General features: G+C 40.0%; 1 protein-coding gene across 2 annotated transcripts in view; it reads left to right on the forward strand.

Moving 5' to 3' along the window:
• CORIN (corin, serine peptidase) overlaps positions 1–18205 on the forward strand; it is a 268435-nt gene that overhangs the window by 160041 nt on the left and 90189 nt on the right. For both annotated transcript variants that reach the window (XM_067531205.1, XM_067531206.1), the window contains exon 6: positions 12631–12744. In XM_067531205.1, the coding sequence (XP_067387306.1) occupies positions 12631–12744 (114 nt within the window). The remainder of the gene's footprint in view (positions 1–12630; positions 12745–18205) is intronic.

Genomic DNA, 18205 nt, shown 5'->3' on the forward strand with positions numbered 1-18205 from the left:
TGTTTAGAGACTTTTGTTATCACACACTGCAGCCAGTTGTCTGGATACCAAATGGTTCAGTATAATAATTAAATTGATCTTTTGACACAGTAACATCCAAAGCAGAAACTGACAATCCTGATATGAAAGGGAGCCCTTTGTTTTATTAAATGGGGTGAATTTTTAGTGAAAGCAGCAAATTCTTGTGGTAACTAATTAAAAATGAAGAGAAAAGAAATCAGTCAGAATCACACAGGAAGAATCTCCAGATTTTCAGTTTTCTATAACGCAAGAAGAGAAAAAACTTCATCCCTTGTTCTTCATTGATTCTGCAGTTTTCTCCCTGTTTTGCTAACTTATCCCAAATACTGGGGTAGGATTTGGGGAACAGCTGCTTGAGAAGAGACAAGAAGACAAAAGTCTGTGCATGCAGATGAGAATATAATACAGGTGCTGGGGTAGTGATAGTGGTTGTAGTGTTGCTTTATACTGTATTTTACTTCAGTGTCTTATTAAGATTTCTATAGTTTCCATAGTTTTAATTACATCAGAAATAATTAAGGTCAACAAACCCCTCAACATTTGGCTACTGCATTTTGACAAGCAAATGACAATATTTGATACAGTGCATTACTCAGTGTGTTTCACTTTAGGATAATAAAAAAATACAAATGAAGGCTATCTTATATTAATTTTACTGAAAATTAATCTAGGGGAAGAAGGGTTAAGAGAAAGTCTAATTATCCTGCATATGTTACCATGTGTTGCTGGTAAAGATCATGCTGTAGTATTGTATTTTAGAAGATTGTTCTTGAAGGTAGTCTCTGGTTTAAGAAGACTCAAGTGAGTCATTTACTGTTATTGTCCGGAGCCATTTTAGAATTGGGGTAGTGGGACAAGATGAATATTGGCAAGGGGAGGATAAGTAAAGTTTTGAACATGGTGACAAGAAGCAGAAATTTATTGCACTGGTATACTGGGAATTAGTAGAGTGATTCAAGAGGGGAATGACATGCTCAAATTGATAGGCAAAGTAGATGACTTTGGTAGCTGCATTTTGTATGGATTGAAGGACGGCAATGTGTATGTATTTGAGAGGCTAGAGAGAAGAATGTTGTAGTAGTTAAGGTGGGATGTAAGGTACTATCCATCACATAACTAGTATTTATATACAGTTGTGAAGAGATTTAATTGAATTCTGAATCCAAAGGTGACAAATCCTTTCAAGGATTTTTAAAGAGATTATTTTAGAAAACCACTATCCTGTGACAAACCATACATAGAATAACCTTATGAAAAGATCCTCTGCCAACAATAGTATCTTGCTCTAAGATAGTGGTTGTAGCAACCTGCTAGGAACTTGGAGGAGAGGGGCACAGGTTGCAGGAGAGAAGAGTTTAGAGGGGGCACAAGGAAGTCAGTCTGCATGCACATGTCTAGCTGCAACTTCTTTATAAATAGTTTTTTTCATAAACAATCAGTTTAATTTTCAAATCATGTAGTCCTTTTATGTTGTTACTCAGTATGTGCTACATGAAACATGACGACAGTGGTCAGTCTAGTGAGATCCACAGCAAGAAAGAGAGTGTGATTAACAGGCAAAAAACAGAACCTGGAAACAGAGCAAAGTGGCAGCTTGGAGGAATTTAGAGTACCGGGAATACTGGATTTCGAGACAAAAAACCTTGCACAAGCAGGGAAGCTGTCAGGTGATGTCTCCTGGAAGTCAGACCTAGTGATTGGAGCAGAGGTCAAAGCCAGCTGTAGAGTCAGGACTGGGCCAGGGTAGCACTAGAACCAAGGACCAGAGACAGGCCAGTATTAGAGCTGAGATCAGAGTCCACAGACAAGCCAAAATCAGTACTATAGCCAGAATCCAGGTGCAGGCCAAAGGTTGAAGCTAGTTTGTCAGAGTCTGAGGGAGTCAGGAGATGAAGGCAAGGCTGGAGTGTGTCAGTAACAGAGCTGGAGCAAGATCAGAGTAGGGCCTGGACAAGAGTGGAACAGGGATCATGAAAGGCTAGGGAAAGAAATGGATCAAGAGCAGGCTATGAATCTAGAGAGTCTGTTACACTGTGAGGCAGCTGTTGCACAGACTGATTTTCAGCTTTGATGGAGTTGGGGAAATACCTGAGCCTGGGGATCATCTGACCCAGGCTTTGCTCAAGGATAGGCTGCTGCCGTTACCATTGGGCCTGTGGGAACAGTAAATCAGTGCAGCGTGGCTATTGCTGCATGCCTGCATGATGACTCACTGCAGCTCTGTTGGAGGGGCATCTACTGAGGCTCGGGATGGGCGGGCACAAGCCTGCCCACATCTAAATGGCCCTTGCCCCAGCCTAAGGGAGGGAGCTACTGGACCCAAGTCTCAAGAAATTTTGTGGGACAAAAAATGAAAAAACAGGAACAGGAGTGAGGATCACAGAGTAAAAAAGCAGGGATTCAGAAGGGGACACTGAGCAGAGAAACCCAGACAGCACTCACTGCTCCTCAAAGGTGTCCAGGGAGCCAGTGGATGCAGCCCAGAAGAACTCTGTCCAGAGATGTGACTTAAGGGAAGATAGGAAATAGACCCCACAGTTCACAGAGCACCTCCCTGTTCTGTTGCAGGGGCAGCTATTGAGTTTCCAGGGGTGGGCTGGTGCAAGCCTGCCCACATCTAAAGGCCCTTTTCCCCAGCCTAAGGAGACAGAAGCCACTGGGCCCAGGACTCGAATGAATGCTGGGGACAACAAATGAGAAAACAGGGACAGGAGTGAGGATTACAGGGTCGAAAGCAGGAAGCAGAGGGGGATACCAAGCCGAGAACCTCAGATAGCTGTTGGAGGGGCAGCTGAGCAAGCAGCTCCAGTTTGGCTGTGGGTTTACTTCCCTGAGGCAAGAATTGAGTGTGTATGCAGCGCTGACCATGGGGGGTAAAGATGAGAAAATGAAGGTAAAGCTCTTCTACTATCTTACTGGGGGGAAAAGATGAGAAGTGAGTGAGACACTGTTGGCAGAAATAATGTCTGAAACACTAACTGCTGATAAAGGTGTTTGAGTACTGTGACCCCAGACGGAATGAGATTGTAGAGAGATACTGTGCTTTTTACCTGAAACTAAAAAGCAGCAGCAGAAGGAATAGATACTTAAGTTACAGAGCTAAAAACTCTGGTCTCCACATGTAACTTTGGAGACATTCAAGATTCCCTAATTAGAGACAGGGTACTTTGTGGGGCACGTGATTCCAACTTGCAGGAGAGAGTGTTGAGAGAAACAGATCTAGCCCTAGAGAAATACCTTCAAATAGCTAAACTTGTCAAGGAAAAAATCAAAACAATAACTAGTGCAGAACAAGTACAAGGAACCCAGCAAGCAAGACAGAAACAGTTTGAGAATGCAGGTATCATGGTCCAGTGTGTATACTGCAGAAAGCAACATGAAAGGCAGAAAGAAAAATGCTCAGTTTATGGCAGTAGTGCAAGGGGTGGAAACAGGAACCACTTTCTGTCCCAATTCCACAGCTAGCTCAGGAAGAAAATACCTGTTTTGTATGCTCTGATGGAGAACATGCAGACTTCCAGTGAAGAAAAGGAAGATTGTGACTTTAGAAGACCTAAAGACTCTCATTGTACATGCATTGCAGAAGAAGGCTGCCAGCCATTCAATTGCTATATTTGTAACTATGTTATTAAATCTATGACTAATTTGATTCCATATGGATTGTGGCGCCAGCTGCAAATAAAACCAGTGACACTGATAAGCAGCAGTATAAGACTGGAGAAATGTAACCAAGTGCAGGTGATGTACAATAAAACCATTCTGAGGTGAATGAGCTAATGCAAGCTGTTGATAAGAAGCCCATGAAACAACAGGTATTATCGGATGGAGGTTATAGTTGGTACACAGGAGTATCACCCACTTCTGGGCAGCAGGCCATTGCAAGCCCTGGATTCATCACAGTAAAAGACCAGAATATCCTCAACATGAAAGAAGAGGGAGAACCATCACCATGGCCTCTGTCCAGTATTGTAACAGAATATAAGGACATGTTTCAAGGAGATGGGCACCTAGAGAGCAAGCTGAAGTTGGAAATAGACCTCTATATACAGCTTATGAGACTACGGAAACACAGAATTCCATCTGGTCTGGTTGTGCCACTGAAGAAGGAACTGGCAAGCTGAAGAGGCATCATTCTACCTATTGAAACTAGCACAGAGTAGATCAGCCACCTTATAGCGGGGAGCACACTTTCAGGTAAACTGAGGATCTGCACTGATTTGAAACCACTGAATGGACTTTGAAAAGAAGTCACTTCCCCCTTACCAATGGCCGTACCGCTTGATTTATCCAGGGCAGAAGTGTTCACTTTTTGTGATGTCAAGAGTGGGTTTTGGCCAAATGAGCTAGGTTAGCCATCCAGTCATCTTTTGCCATACTTTTTGGCAGATAGCTCTGGGTACAGATGCCTGAGTGAATCAGCCTGGCCCAGTGTAAACTGAACCAGGCACTGGAGGGACTCCCATAAATCAAGATTGTAGCTGGTGACCTTCTTATTGTAGGAGAAGGAGCTGAGAAGGAAGAGACAATCCAGGAACATGATTCCAAATGGTGACCACCCCTAAATAAGTGCTGGGAGCAGAATATTAGACTGAATGCAGATAAACTGAACCTCAAGAGAACTGAGGTACCCTTCATCAGAAACCTGCTGGCTTCTGAGGGATTCTGGTTGAATCTTGAGACACAGAACCATTAAGGGAATGTGAAAGGAGTTCAGTGATTTATAAGGATGGCCAACTGTCATCCCAGATTCTGTACACATACAAACTTGTGAATGCTTAAAACGGTTAAGACACAACAATGCAATGTAGGAATAGTAAGACCCCAAAACAGGCATTGTAACGAGTAAAGAAAATCATAAGGAAGACACCAGTAGTACAGTACTGCGGAGCAGCTAGAGCTACAGCGGGATGCCTCAGAAGGAAGCCTAGGAATGGCACTGATACAAAGCCAGCAGACTATCCCATTTGCTAGTAGAGCTGGGGCAGACAAGGAATGGGAATATGCTCAGATGGAAAAAGAGCTACTGATGTGGCTCTTTGGAATGGAAGAATTCCATCAGTTCACCTTTGGGCACAAGATGTCATACAATCGGATTATAAGCCACTAGAAAGCATCACGAAGAAGTCACTGTGAGTGTACCCAAGTGGCTAAAAGGCATGTTATTGACTCCAGCACTATGATTTGAAGATAAGATACGGCACAGGGAAGTCATTACTGGTGGCAGCTGTACTGAGCAGGGCAGACCTTCCAGAGTACAAAACAGAAGGCTCTTTGGACTAGGAGAGCCAACATGCTACCATCCCTTCGCATCGCTGATGGGAGGCTCCAGTCAATCCAGCAAAGCACTGAACTGGATGGGATACTACAAGCAGTACAACAGTTCATACTCCAGAGCGGTCCAGATCATAAGCAGCAGAGCTCCAGAAGACTGACCCTTATTACCAAGTGAGGGATGAGCTATGTTTGCAAGAGAGTAATCTGTTTAAAGGGGACCAAGCAGTAATCCCAGCAAATTTAAGAGCTCACATTAGGAGATAGATACATGCTTCACACCTGGGGACAGAGACATACCTGAGCTGAGCGAGGGAGGGTATCCTCTGGGCAGGCATGAATGCCCAATTGACACCATACATGGAACAGTGTGTGCTGTGCAAAGAGCATAGTGATAGATGACAGAAAGAGGCTCAGACAATGGAACACGGTACACTGAAGCAGAATTCAAACGATTCAGCACCAAATGGGAATCTGAGTACAAGATGTTTTCTTCTGAGTACCCACAAAGCAACAGGAAGGCAGCGCTGGCAGTAAAGCCAGCCAAGAGACTGATGGCAAAGGCATAACAAACAGGAAGGGATCCCTGTCTGATTATGTTGAACCATCACAATACTCCCTCCCAGGAACTAGGTAGTAGCCCAGCACAGAGACTGATGGGCCAAGACACTGATTTCCATGAGGGGCAGTCTGCTGCAGCCCAGTGGAGGAACAAGAGACCGTACACAGAAGCAGTTAAGAGAACGCCAAGCTAAGCAGACAGCCCACTCTAACAAAGGAGCCAAGGGAAATGACTCCCAAGAAAAGTACTGCAGAAAGGGATCTGGGGGTTATAGTGGATCACAAGCTAAATGTGAGTCAACAGTGTAACACTTGCCAAAAAAGCAAACATTATTCTGGGATGTACTAACAGGAGTGTTGTAAACAAGAAACCAGGAGTAATTCTTCTGCTGTACTCTGTGCTGATTAGGTCTCAGCTGGAGTATTGTATCTAGTTCCGGGCACCACATTTCAGGAAAGATGTGGACAAATTGGAGAAAGTCCAGAGAAGGGCAACAAAAATGATTAAAGGTCTAGAAAATATAAACTATGAGGGAAGACTGAAAAAATTGGGTTTGTTTAGTCTGGAGAAGAAAAAACTGAGGAGCAACATAACAGTTTTCAAGTATATAAAAAAGTTGGAGGAGGAGGGAGAAAAATGGTTTTCCTTAACCTCTGAGGGTAGGACAAGAAGCAATGGGCTTAAATTGCAGCAATAAATTGCCTAAGGAGGTTGTGAAATCTCCATCATTGGAGATTTTTAAGAGCGGGTTAGACAAACAGCTGTAAGGCATGGTCTAGATAATACTTATTCCCACCAAAAGTGCAGGAGACTGGACTAGATGACCTCTCGAGGTCCCTTCCAGTCCTACAGTTCTATGATTTTATGATTCTGTGATGAGAAAGAGTGGTGATAAAAGAAAAGTTTGAAGGTGAGATTAAATCTAGTTCTTTTAAGTGTTTGTATGCTGTGAAAGCAACTACATATGGAATATAATTTTCATTTCTGAGCACCACAGTACCAGAAAATTCAAAACCTGCAAAGAATTCAGAAGTGAGTGACAAAAATGATTAGGAGGTTGGGAGACTAACTTATAAGAAAAGACTAATCAAATGAAATATTTACAGCTTGACTAAGATATAAAAAACGGGCCATAAGAATGGCCATGCTGGCTCAGACCAATAGTCCATCTAACTCAATATCCTGTCTTCTGACAGTGGCCAATGCCAGAGAGAATGAATAGAACAAGTTATCATCAAGTGATCTATCCTCTGTCGTCCAGCCCTAGTTTCTGGCAGTCAGAGTCTAGGAACGCCTAGGATGTGGGATTGCATCCTTGACCATCTTGGCTAATAGCCATTGATGGAGCTATTCTCCATAAACTTACAGAATTCTTTTTTGAGCCTCATTATACTTTTGGCCTTTACAACATTGCCTAGCACTGAGTTTCACAGGCTGAAGAAGTACTTCCTTTTGTTTGTTTTACACTTGCTGTCTATTAATTTCATTGGGTGACTTCTGGTCTTTGTTATGTGAAGAAGGTAATAACACTCCTTTATTCATTTTCTCCTCACCATTCATGATTTTATAGACCTCTTTCATATCCTCCCTTAGTCATCTCTTTTCGAAACTAAAAAGTCACAGTATTTTTAATCTCTCCTCATATAGAAGATGTTCCATACCCAAATCATTTTTGTTGCCCTTCTCTGTTCCTTTTCCAGTTCTAATATAACTTTTTTGAGTTGGGGTGACCAGAACTGCACACAGCATTCAAGGTGTGTACGTACCGTGGATTTATGTAATGGCATTATGATATTTTCTGTCTTATTATCTATACTTTTCCTAATGTTCCTAATGTTCTGTCTACTTTGTTTGACTGCTGCTGCACACTGAGTGGATGTTTTCAAAGAACTGTCCATAATGACTGCAAGATATCTTTCTTGCGTTGTAACTGCTAATTTAAACCCCATCATTTTGTATGTACAGTTGGAATATGATAACAGTTTACAAATATTTGATGCCTGAAGGAGAGAGAAAAATGATTTGTTTAGTGTGGTACACTGGGTTATAATGAAGAGTAATAGGTTGATATTAAGAGAGAGAAAATGTAAGCCAAATATCAAGGAAAACATCCTGACCGTGAGATAATGTATAAAACTGTGGAATAAGATCTCAGAGGAAGCGGTGGAAGCTCCATCATTTGAGACATTTTAAGATAATCTGGATAAAACATTACAAGTATACTGCAGGAAACAAAACCTCCCCACATTCCAACTTCAGGATATGTGTGTGTTTGCAGTGGGGAGGGTGAAAGACTGGGGAATCCATTAATTTGTTTTTGTGTTTTAAATGAAGATTTTTCTCAAACACAACCAAGGGAGGAAAGCAACATTTAGTAAACCTATATAAAGTTGTACTTTCCTGATTTGGTCCTTGAATGGATTCTAAGGAGCTGAAAAATATTCCTAGCTATCTTTTGAAATGTGGTGTCATTTCACAGAACCGGATCTGTTAAATATTCCATAACTAAAATAGGATCATTTAAGATGTGCTGGGGGAGTGGGCAGGGTGGGGAAGAGATTACAGTGATGTAATATTTTATGGCAAATGAGAGACAGACCCCATGGAATGGTTAAATGCAGAGGCTGTAACTTTATTTAAAATAATAAAGTAATAAAAATGTAAGTAAACATAAAATTTACGATTGGCAACATGGTCAAATAAAAAAAAATTGGCCCTCATAATTCATGGTCAAATATAAAGAAATCTAGCCCCTATAATTCACAGCAGTTGTCTTTTAAATAGTATACATCAGTCAAACAAGAGGGGTTAAATCATAAATCTCTTCTACGTTAAGTGTGTACATGTGAAAACACACAGCAGGGTTGCTGGGCTCTTCCTTGTGGATGAAACTTTGTGGAAAAGAACATGTGTTTCCATATAAAATTTTCCTTCCCCTCTTTCCCTAATGTAATGTATAACACAGACACTACGAACTAAATATAACTCTGATTAGACTAGCATAGAGCTGGGTAAATATTACCTGCCCGTGGCCCCCAAAAAGTATTCATAAACATTTGTACAACTAAAAACTATGAACTTCCTCTGGCTGTATTTACATTATGTATGCACCTTTTTCATAAACACTCATGCAAATGAAATTTAGTTTGCAAAAATTTGCAGGAAGAGAAAGGTACCTATAATGGCTTAAGTGGGATTTATAGGCTTTAGCTCTGAGTCTGCATCATTGAAATCAATGGACGTTTTGCCTATACCATGCCTAAAATACAGATTACACAGGCATTTTTCCATTTGCTATACAAAACCTGTACATTTTCTGTTTATGGGGCTATCAGAGTTCAAAGAAATATGACTGATCTTGGTTATTATATGCCGTGTTGTTCCCAGTATATGAGAGAGACAAGGTGGGTGAGATAGTATCTTGTATTAAACCAACTTCAGTTGATAAAAAAGACAAGCTTTCGAGCTCCAGCATTCTTCTTCAGGAGCTAGAAAGCGTGTCTCTTTCACCAACAGAAGTTGGTTCAGTATAAGATATTGCTTCACCCACGTTGATTACTATTGTTATATAACTGTTACAGGATACTATGCTGTATCCTATCATGAAATCGGAGTATTGCAGATGTATTCCAAAATGTGCCATGTTCCATATAGTTATAGTAAGAGTTGTCCCAAGTGTAGCTGTGCATTATTGTTGCAGACTAAACAGCAACATTAAGAGCAAAATAAACACTTGTTTATAACACTTGCAGCTTTGCATTGAGACAGTGACTATAATTAGATTTCATGCTTCAGGCTTCAGCCGGTCTCCTGCAGGATATTGGAAGGAATATTTTTCTTTCTATGCACTCTGATTTTTTTTTTCATCTTCCTCCAAAGCCTCAGAGATTGACCACAGCTGGAGAAGGGACACAAGATAGGGCGGATGAGTGCTCTGAGGTAGTACAGAGAATCCTTTCTAGATGCCTGGCTGGTGTGTTTTGCTCACATAATCACGGTCCAATTTGGTCAGGAAGAAATTTTCCCTAGTTCAGATTGGCACAGAGCTTGAGATATGTTTTGCCTTTCTCTGTAGCCTGCAACATGGTTCGCTTGCTATGAACATCTGGGCATATCTCACCTAATCCATTCTCTACCATAGCAAGGGCCTTGAGCTTTGGTGACATCTCACTTTTTCTTGTTCTTGGCTTAAAGCACACAGTTTAGTTTCCTGAACCCTGAAATGTTTTGGTCTTACTAGTGTTTGGGCTTAATATAGGGGTACTTTGGTGAAATTTAATGATCTGTGATATACAAGAGATCAAATCTGATGGTCCCTTCTGGCTTCAAACTCTGTGAACTATGAAGCTCTGTGAAAACAAAACAGAAACCTGAAACTAAAAAGAAATAATTTGTTCCTCAGTTCTGTCAAGGTTCACTTGGCAATGATCTGAGTTTACCACCTGCTGGCAGAGGGTCATACAGTCTTCTTATCTGAGGATGATTAGGTTCCTGAAAGGCCTAATTAAAGTGTTCCCACATGAGATATAAATCTAATAGTTGCAGGTAGTAATATATGGCAGGGCAGCAATAGGTGGGTGCATATGCTATTCCTTTTCTAAAGATGTAGGAAGAGCTGCTGCTCACTGTACTCCCTCAATGGCTCTCTGGATGCATTATACACTGCTTCCACTTTTCCAGTGCGGATTTGCATCTAGGAATGCCAAGAACATTGGCCCCTGATTGGGTCCTGTAGACATTACTATAAAGTAAATAATAATTGTCACAGTTTTGGGATTTTGCATCTGTGACCCTCTCTTCTGGGATACTTAAGGAATGCTCTCTCAGGTCTGAGCCCTCTAGCCATCACCTCCCTCTGAGCAGGGACCCGCATCCCTCTCCCTTCTGACCAGGATTTAAGCTGCAGCTCCCCAGCAATTCGCTGAGTTTGTCCCGGCAGGTCTGACTAATATCCAGCACCTGTACTTTGCCTTCTCTCAAAGGGTTATGATCAGTGTATGCCAGCGTTTATCAGTAACCAAACAGCTCTTTCAAAGCAGAGTATATTTATTGAAGGACAAAAGCCTCACAGAGAAAAATATATAAATAATAACAAGTCCAAATGCATACTAAACATTCCAGAAGTCACCCATCTTCCATATGGGTGGGTCTGGTAGGTCAAAGTCCTTCCAACCCTTCAGCAGGGTTTGTCTCCCTCCTTGATCAAAAGGTTCTGTTTGTTCATTGGATTAAAATGAAGCCCTTTCTGTCAATTCAATCTGGTCCTGGTTACCCCAAATTCTTTCTTTGTCTCCCGAGGCTTTTGAAACTGACCTGAACCAATATATGCCAGTCACTCCAGGGGGGGTGTTTTCAGTCCAAGGACGGTTGTAATCACCTCTCCCTCCCCCCCTCCCCCCCAAATCACACCCTGTAGTTTTTGTTCCTGGAGGAGCTGAGATGGCCTTCTCCCATGCAGCAGAATACAGTCCCTAGCTCACAGCAGTACCTATGGCATTCATAAAGTTAAGACAATAGTCCCCAAAGATACTGCATATGGCTGCAATACCTATCACAACAATAATATTAATAATAATAATAAACATAATTTTGCTCTAAACCTAATTTGCTACATAGTCTGGGATACAACAGAAGTACAGCTTTTGGAAGCAGTGATAAATGCTTTTCTCCAAGAAAACAAAATTTGATTTAGTTAACTTTTTCTTCTAACATCTCTATGGCTCCCTAATGTGACCTTAAACTTTGGTCACATGTGTCATATTATGCTTGAAACTGTATAATATGGCTAGCTGCATTTCCAGTATAATGCAAGACTGACCTGGCTGAAAATGGTTAAATTCCACTTCGTGAGCAGAATTTTTAATTTTCATGAAATTGCCTGGTGGAAATTGGCCATTTTCATAGTTAAATTTAATGACTTTATAGCAGCAGAGTGACACTTTTCTGCTCCTGGAAACTCTCTCATTTTCATTTTTATATCTATGTTTTACTGTTGGTGAGAATTTCCATTTTGCTTAGCTTTATTGGGTACAACTGTAGTTTTGAAAAAGAACAAAAACATACAATGTAGGTCAACTTTCTTTACTTGACAGCCTTTAGAACTGCACCCCGTATAATACTACTTACCTACCTCACAAATTTTATGAGCGTAGAGGGGCAAGGCCGTGGGTTAAAGCATGGGACCTTAGGCATGCCGATTAAGTTAAGATTTTTTTAAATGACTGGTGATTTTCAATGCCTTCATTTTAGAGTGCCCAACTTGAGATACTTTAAAGGAGCTGCATTTTCAGAACATTCTGAGTACCCACCCTCTGAAAAATCACGCCCTCTTTATGATATCTCAAGTGCGGCATCGAAAACCACTAATCACTATCTCTGTATTTCAGTTCCCCATCTGTCCAATGGGGATAATAATACGTCCCTAACACAGAGGAGTGTTATGAGAATAACTTCATGAATGTTTGAGAGGCACCACACTGTAGCAAAGGAAGGGTATATAAATTCATAGACAGAATGAAAATCTCACTTTGGCACTATTGAATTGGAACCCTAACTCTGATTGTCTTGCTCCTAAACCCCAAATGCTAGCCTAAACATGATCTGCATCTCAACTCCACTTTCCTAGCCCAACTTTAATTAAGACTGATTCATTGTGAGTCTGTTTAAATGCACTTATAATGGATGACACAAGTTCAAAACAGATATTGCTTATGATGTTATTTTTTAAAATGTGGAAAAACTTATCCTGTGTGTTTTCCTTTCCCTTCCCTTTCCAGTGCTGTGCAGAGGAGATGAGAGCTTCTTATGTGCCAGTGGAATCTGCATCCCCGGGAAACTACAGTGTAATGGCTACAATGACTGTGATGACTGGAGCGATGAGGCGCATTGCAGTATGTTACTTTGAATCATTACAATGTTTGTCTAGACAGAACACTGAGTCCATTCAGGAGAGCTTAGAAACAAAAGTCAACTATTGTAACAGGATAAAAGCTTTGCGTAGCATTTACGTATACTCGCTTCTGGCCTTTCTTTCAGGTGCCTAAGAATATGTTTGCCTTTGCTCAGCCTGACCATGGAATGTCTTTGAAGACCTTTTAAAGTTTACGTTTAGAAGCATGATTTTATTAGCAGTTGAACAGCTATGATTTCTCCAAGGACCTATGGGGGTTGGAAGTGTTTTTGGACAGAGTTGGAGGTTTTTTTAATCAATAAGTAGGCTGCCATAAAGACTATTTTTAAAGAGATAACCAGAATACAAGTTTTGAGAGTGTACTGTTGTGGTTCTTGGCTTTGATTCTACAGCAGATGCAAAACCATCTGCTTACAAGGTTCTTTTTGCTCAAGCCCTGAATGTGGCTTTTATAAACACATTTTACTATGAGGTGCCATGGAAAAAAAAATATATATGCCCATTAGGTTTCTTCATTTGTCATTTCCATTCTTCACGTGTAGTATATATTTCAAAGCTCAAACATATGTTCATCTGTTTAGATGAATAAGTTCTAAAAGTAACCCCTATGTTCAGAGACTCTGAAAAAATGTACAGTAGAAAAAAACAGAGAAAAGGGTAAAACAGGAAGAAAGCGGGACAGTTTGGGGGATAAGTAAACAGTGAGTGTATAGGGAAAATTATCAGAGATGGTGTCAAAACAAAACTCTGGATCCAAATACTCCCAAAAAATCAGTTCTGGATTAGGATCTGAACTATGTAGCTTCGTCTCACCTCTGAAAATCACTTGCCTCTTGGCCAAACTGGACTATCACTATGCAAAAGGATAAATGGACACAAATCAGACATAAAAAATAACAACATCAGAGAACACTTCAATCTCCCAGGGCATTCTGTTGCTGACCTGAAGGTTGCTATACTTCTCCAAAAAAACCTCCAAAAACAGACTTCAAAGAGAAACTGCTGAGTTAGAAATTATCTGCAAACTTGACACATTTAAACTGAGTTTAATCAGAGATTTAGAATGGCTCTCTCATTACAAGAGGTAAATTGCTGTGATCACCCATTCTCACCTCCTACTCAACGGTTGTCATTAGACCTCAAGTACCCGGCTTTTATCCACCTACCCCATTGTTCTCTATGCGCTTGTATATATATGATGCCTCCTATATGTTCCCCATTTGCTGTATCATTTCTACCTACTGCATCTGAGGAAGTGAGCTGAGGCTCACGAAAGCTTATGCCAGCTGAAATTAAATTTGTTAGTCTTTAAAGTGCCACAGAACTTTTGTAGTTTTTGCTAACAGTATACAGACTAACACGGCTACCCCTCTGGAAATCTTGCCTCTTATGGATTCCCAGAGGGAAACTATGGGTAACATCTGTAAAAGTGCCTAAATGAGATAGGATTTTGAGTCACTTTGGAGGTCCATAAATTAATGGGATTTAAATTAGCAAATAATTGAGCTGCTTTTGGAAATTTTTACACAACATTTTTATCTGGGAATCTATAAGAAGCAACTGATAGCTGCCATCTTCTATGGGTCTCGATTAAAGTGAGGCTATAGGTTACCACACCCGTCATATTTTCACCCTCAGTGTTGACTCTAGTTTAATTTAGAATAACATTTTCAAAAGCGCATAAATGATTTAGGAGCCTAAATCCTATTGAAAGTCAATTGAAAAATTGAAGGCATAGAAGTAATTTAAGTGTAATTCCAGGGATGTAAAAACAAGCATTACAAACTCAGAAAAATCCAGAATTAAGATTAAATTTGAAAGAAATCCAAACATGGAAAGGTATGGAAATGCACACTTAAGGCTACCTTAAGGTTAACCTGCATAAAGCTGTGCAATGACAATGCTCATATGATTAGCTTATCATAACATTTGTAATCCCAGATTAGATTAAACTGATTTTTAAAGACACAGATGTTTTCTTTTTTCTTCCCTCACAGTGGCATACAAGGGAGATTTAAGATTATTTGCTTGTCTTAACTGTACATTGTCCCCTATTCTGACATGGAGCACTACCTTTCTGGAGGGCAGCTTTGCTTTTACTCTTACTGGAATAAGTAGCTAAGAGCAGCCTCTAGCCTCGCTCTCATGGACAGCAATAATAGATGGCAGCCAGTTTGAAATGGAAGAATGTTATATGTCAGAATAAGAAACTTTCAGTTATGAAGAATAACAGCAAAAATTACAATTAATCCTAAAAAAGAACCCCCAAAACTTTTAGATATAGCTAATGTGTGGGATTTGAATGAGTTTTAACTGTGTGGGTAGGTTGAAAAGTCTGCATTGTTCCAATTCTGAGGAGCAAAAGCATGGTCAGACACAGAGCGCTGTGGGTTAGTAAGGGGTTGAGCACCAGATAATTTTCCAAGTAAAATTACCTAAAGAGAACAAACAATTATTAAACTCAATATCTGGGAGAAGCAACAATTAATTACATGGAATTACTAATTAATTGCTTCTCACATGAGTGGGTCAGGATAACCAGATCAAAAGATGGAATTATTGATTATGGTTATTAAGGAGTCTGCACTCAAGGAGTAATCACTTAAATTTTACGCAGAATTCTTTTTTCTAAACACTAAAAGATGTTCCCAAATAAACAATTGAACTTGACTTTGAAATAAATTGAATTTAAATGATTAATTAATTAATTTAAATAATTAATTTAAATATCAACATGAAAAAAGAAACCAACAAACAATTACATCAACAGGGATAATGCAAAGATACACCAGATAGAAACAGGTACATAAAATAAGGGATATAAGGTAGCAATAGTTAAAGCAATATGAAATTCTAAAATATAAAGTGCATTAAAACAAGGTTGGTTAACTATCTTGAATGAACTAGTATTAAAAATTTGAGTATAAAGTTTGAAAACTATGAGCATCAACCACAATGGTATTCACATAATTACTTAGGATACAAATAGCATCAACAGGTTGTTTAGCCTAATTAGGACTAACTAGTAGCTAAGAATTATTCACATAATTCAACAGCTAAAGTTAAAGAAATGGTATCGTACAAGAATATAAGACCAGACATTCTGAGTCAGACAAATGGTCCATCTAGCCCAGTATCCTGCCTCCAACAGTGGCCGGAATGAGAGCTTTAGGGGGACTGTACTGAACAGGGCAGTTGGAGTGATCCACCCTATCTTCCCCTCCCAGCTTCTGGCAGTCAGAGGCTTAGGGTTACTCTGAGCAAGGGATTGTATGTCTGACCATTTTGGCTAATAGCCACTGATAGACCTATCATCTGTGAACTTACCTAGTTCGTTTCTGAACTCAGTTATACTTTTGGTCATCACAACATCCCATGGCAGTGAGCTCCACAGGTTAATTGTGTATGTGCACCGTGGATTTATACACTGGCATTATGATATTTTCAGTCTTATTTTCTATCCCTTTCCTAATAGTGCCCAACATTCTGTTGCCTTTCTGACCATTGCTGTGCATTGAGCTGAAGTGTTCTTTGGACATAATAAAGTGTTTCAATCCCTGCTTTAAGTGTAAGACAGTAACTGGAATAAGACCAGTGCTTTCATAACAGTGAAATGTACTAGTTACCCCAAATACTTTGATGTGTTCTTGGCCCTTTGAATTATTACATGATTGATCATCTGTCTAAAAAGATAACTGAGAAAGGAAAAGAAAAAGTGCTTTACTCTGACCTTCTGTGCTTTAAACTAGTTTGCATAAACTAACTTCTTACTGCTGGTGCTGATGCATTGCTATATCTAATGGGATCCAGAACAACACATGGGAAACGTTTTACACTGGTGTAATTTAACAATGTCCAAACTATATTTGTTCTTGGATAAGTTTGATCTTCTATGGAACTGTTCTATGAAGATTAGTAAGTGGAAGCAAAGGCTGCTAGTAATGTAGATGGAAAAACAAATTTGGACTCTGATCCTGCAAACACTTAAGCACTTCCATAACTTTGCTGACATGAGTTGAAGACAGTGAGATCAGTCATATGAGCAGAGTTACCAATATGCTTAGCAGTTTGCAGTATCAGAGTCTTGGTAGTTTTTCTAGACCTGTTCATTTATTCTTGGCCCAGGGGAGGAGTGTTTGTCCAGACATGATAAACCCTTTTTTCTGCAGTGGACAGAATGAGGCTGTGGGGACAATGATTAATAAGTTGTGGAAGTAGCTTTCTCTTGGTTGTATGCTGTGTTGATGTACAGCGGTTCAGTTAGCTTGATTTGATGTACTGTAATGAAGTCAGTCCTCTGTGTGTCTAGACAGTGACATAGCAGAACTTCATAAAACTAAAAAAAGATTTTTTTTTCTTGGAAATTATGTAAAAAGCTCTCTGTAAACTAATTAGCTAACAAACTATATCAGGTTTCAAATCAGTAGACTTTGAAATGTAGTTAATTGTATCTTTTTAGAGAATCTCTACATTTGATATGGGAGGTGTGATTCCCAAGTCATGTAGACATACCTGTGCTAAGCTTTGCTCGAGCTAGTACATAAAAATAGCGGCGCATCTGCAGTGGCATGGGTAGCTGCTCACGCTAGCCATCCCAAATACAATACTGCCTGGGACAATCCTACCCCGTGGGCACACGCTCAGTTGGCTAGCCGGAGCAGTTGCGCACACCGCTGTGGACACACTGCTATTTGTAGATGCTATCCTGAGCACAGCTACCATGGGTATGTCTATGGGAGCAGGGAATCACACATCCCAGAACAATGTAGACCTACCCTGGGGTTCAAAGAGCCAAACTCTGCTGTTGCACATTGGCGCAGCTTTATTGAAGTAAAATATGAGATTATGTAAAAACACAATGGTGGTTATGAAATTAAAGATGGCAAGAAATACTTTCATGAATATGTTCTGTGATTTAAATGAAAACATTTTTTTCTGGTTTGTTTTAGATTTAAAACCCAAGCATAACACCATTGTGATTTCTCCAGCATATAAGAGCTGGGGAGGTCAAATTGTTGATAAACAAGTACAGCAAAATACTTAATTTTAAACAACTATGTAATCACTTCATGTAGGTTTCTTTTTTTTAAATGTTCAAAAAAATCATAATTTTCACCTACTTTTTTGTTAAATTAAATAACAATTCAAAATGACTGAAAAAATAGGTAGCTGCCATCTTGCTTGTCTACTAACTTGTGGCTAGATCCCACGACTGGATTTGCTCAGCTGGACTCCTGCAACTGCGTACAGCCCCATTGATCTGCATGGGTGTAATTGTCTGTTCAGGTGGATCCACTTGCAGGATCTGGCCCCCGAGGGGGACAAATTCAGCTCACCTTCCTTATATAAAAAGTGTCAGACTTCAAGAGGACTACTCATGTGAAGAAACTGAGTGGGATTTGGCAATAGTCTTCAACTAAGAAAGGCATTTGAAAGCATGG

This window comes from Emydura macquarii, unplaced genomic scaffold (genome assembly GCF_026122565.2).
Source record: "Emydura macquarii macquarii isolate MOO-44397 ecotype Brisbane River unplaced genomic scaffold, CSIRO-AGI_Emac_v2 contig_3128, whole genome shotgun sequence".
Taxonomy (NCBI): Eukaryota; Metazoa; Chordata; order Testudines; family Chelidae; genus Emydura; species Emydura macquarii.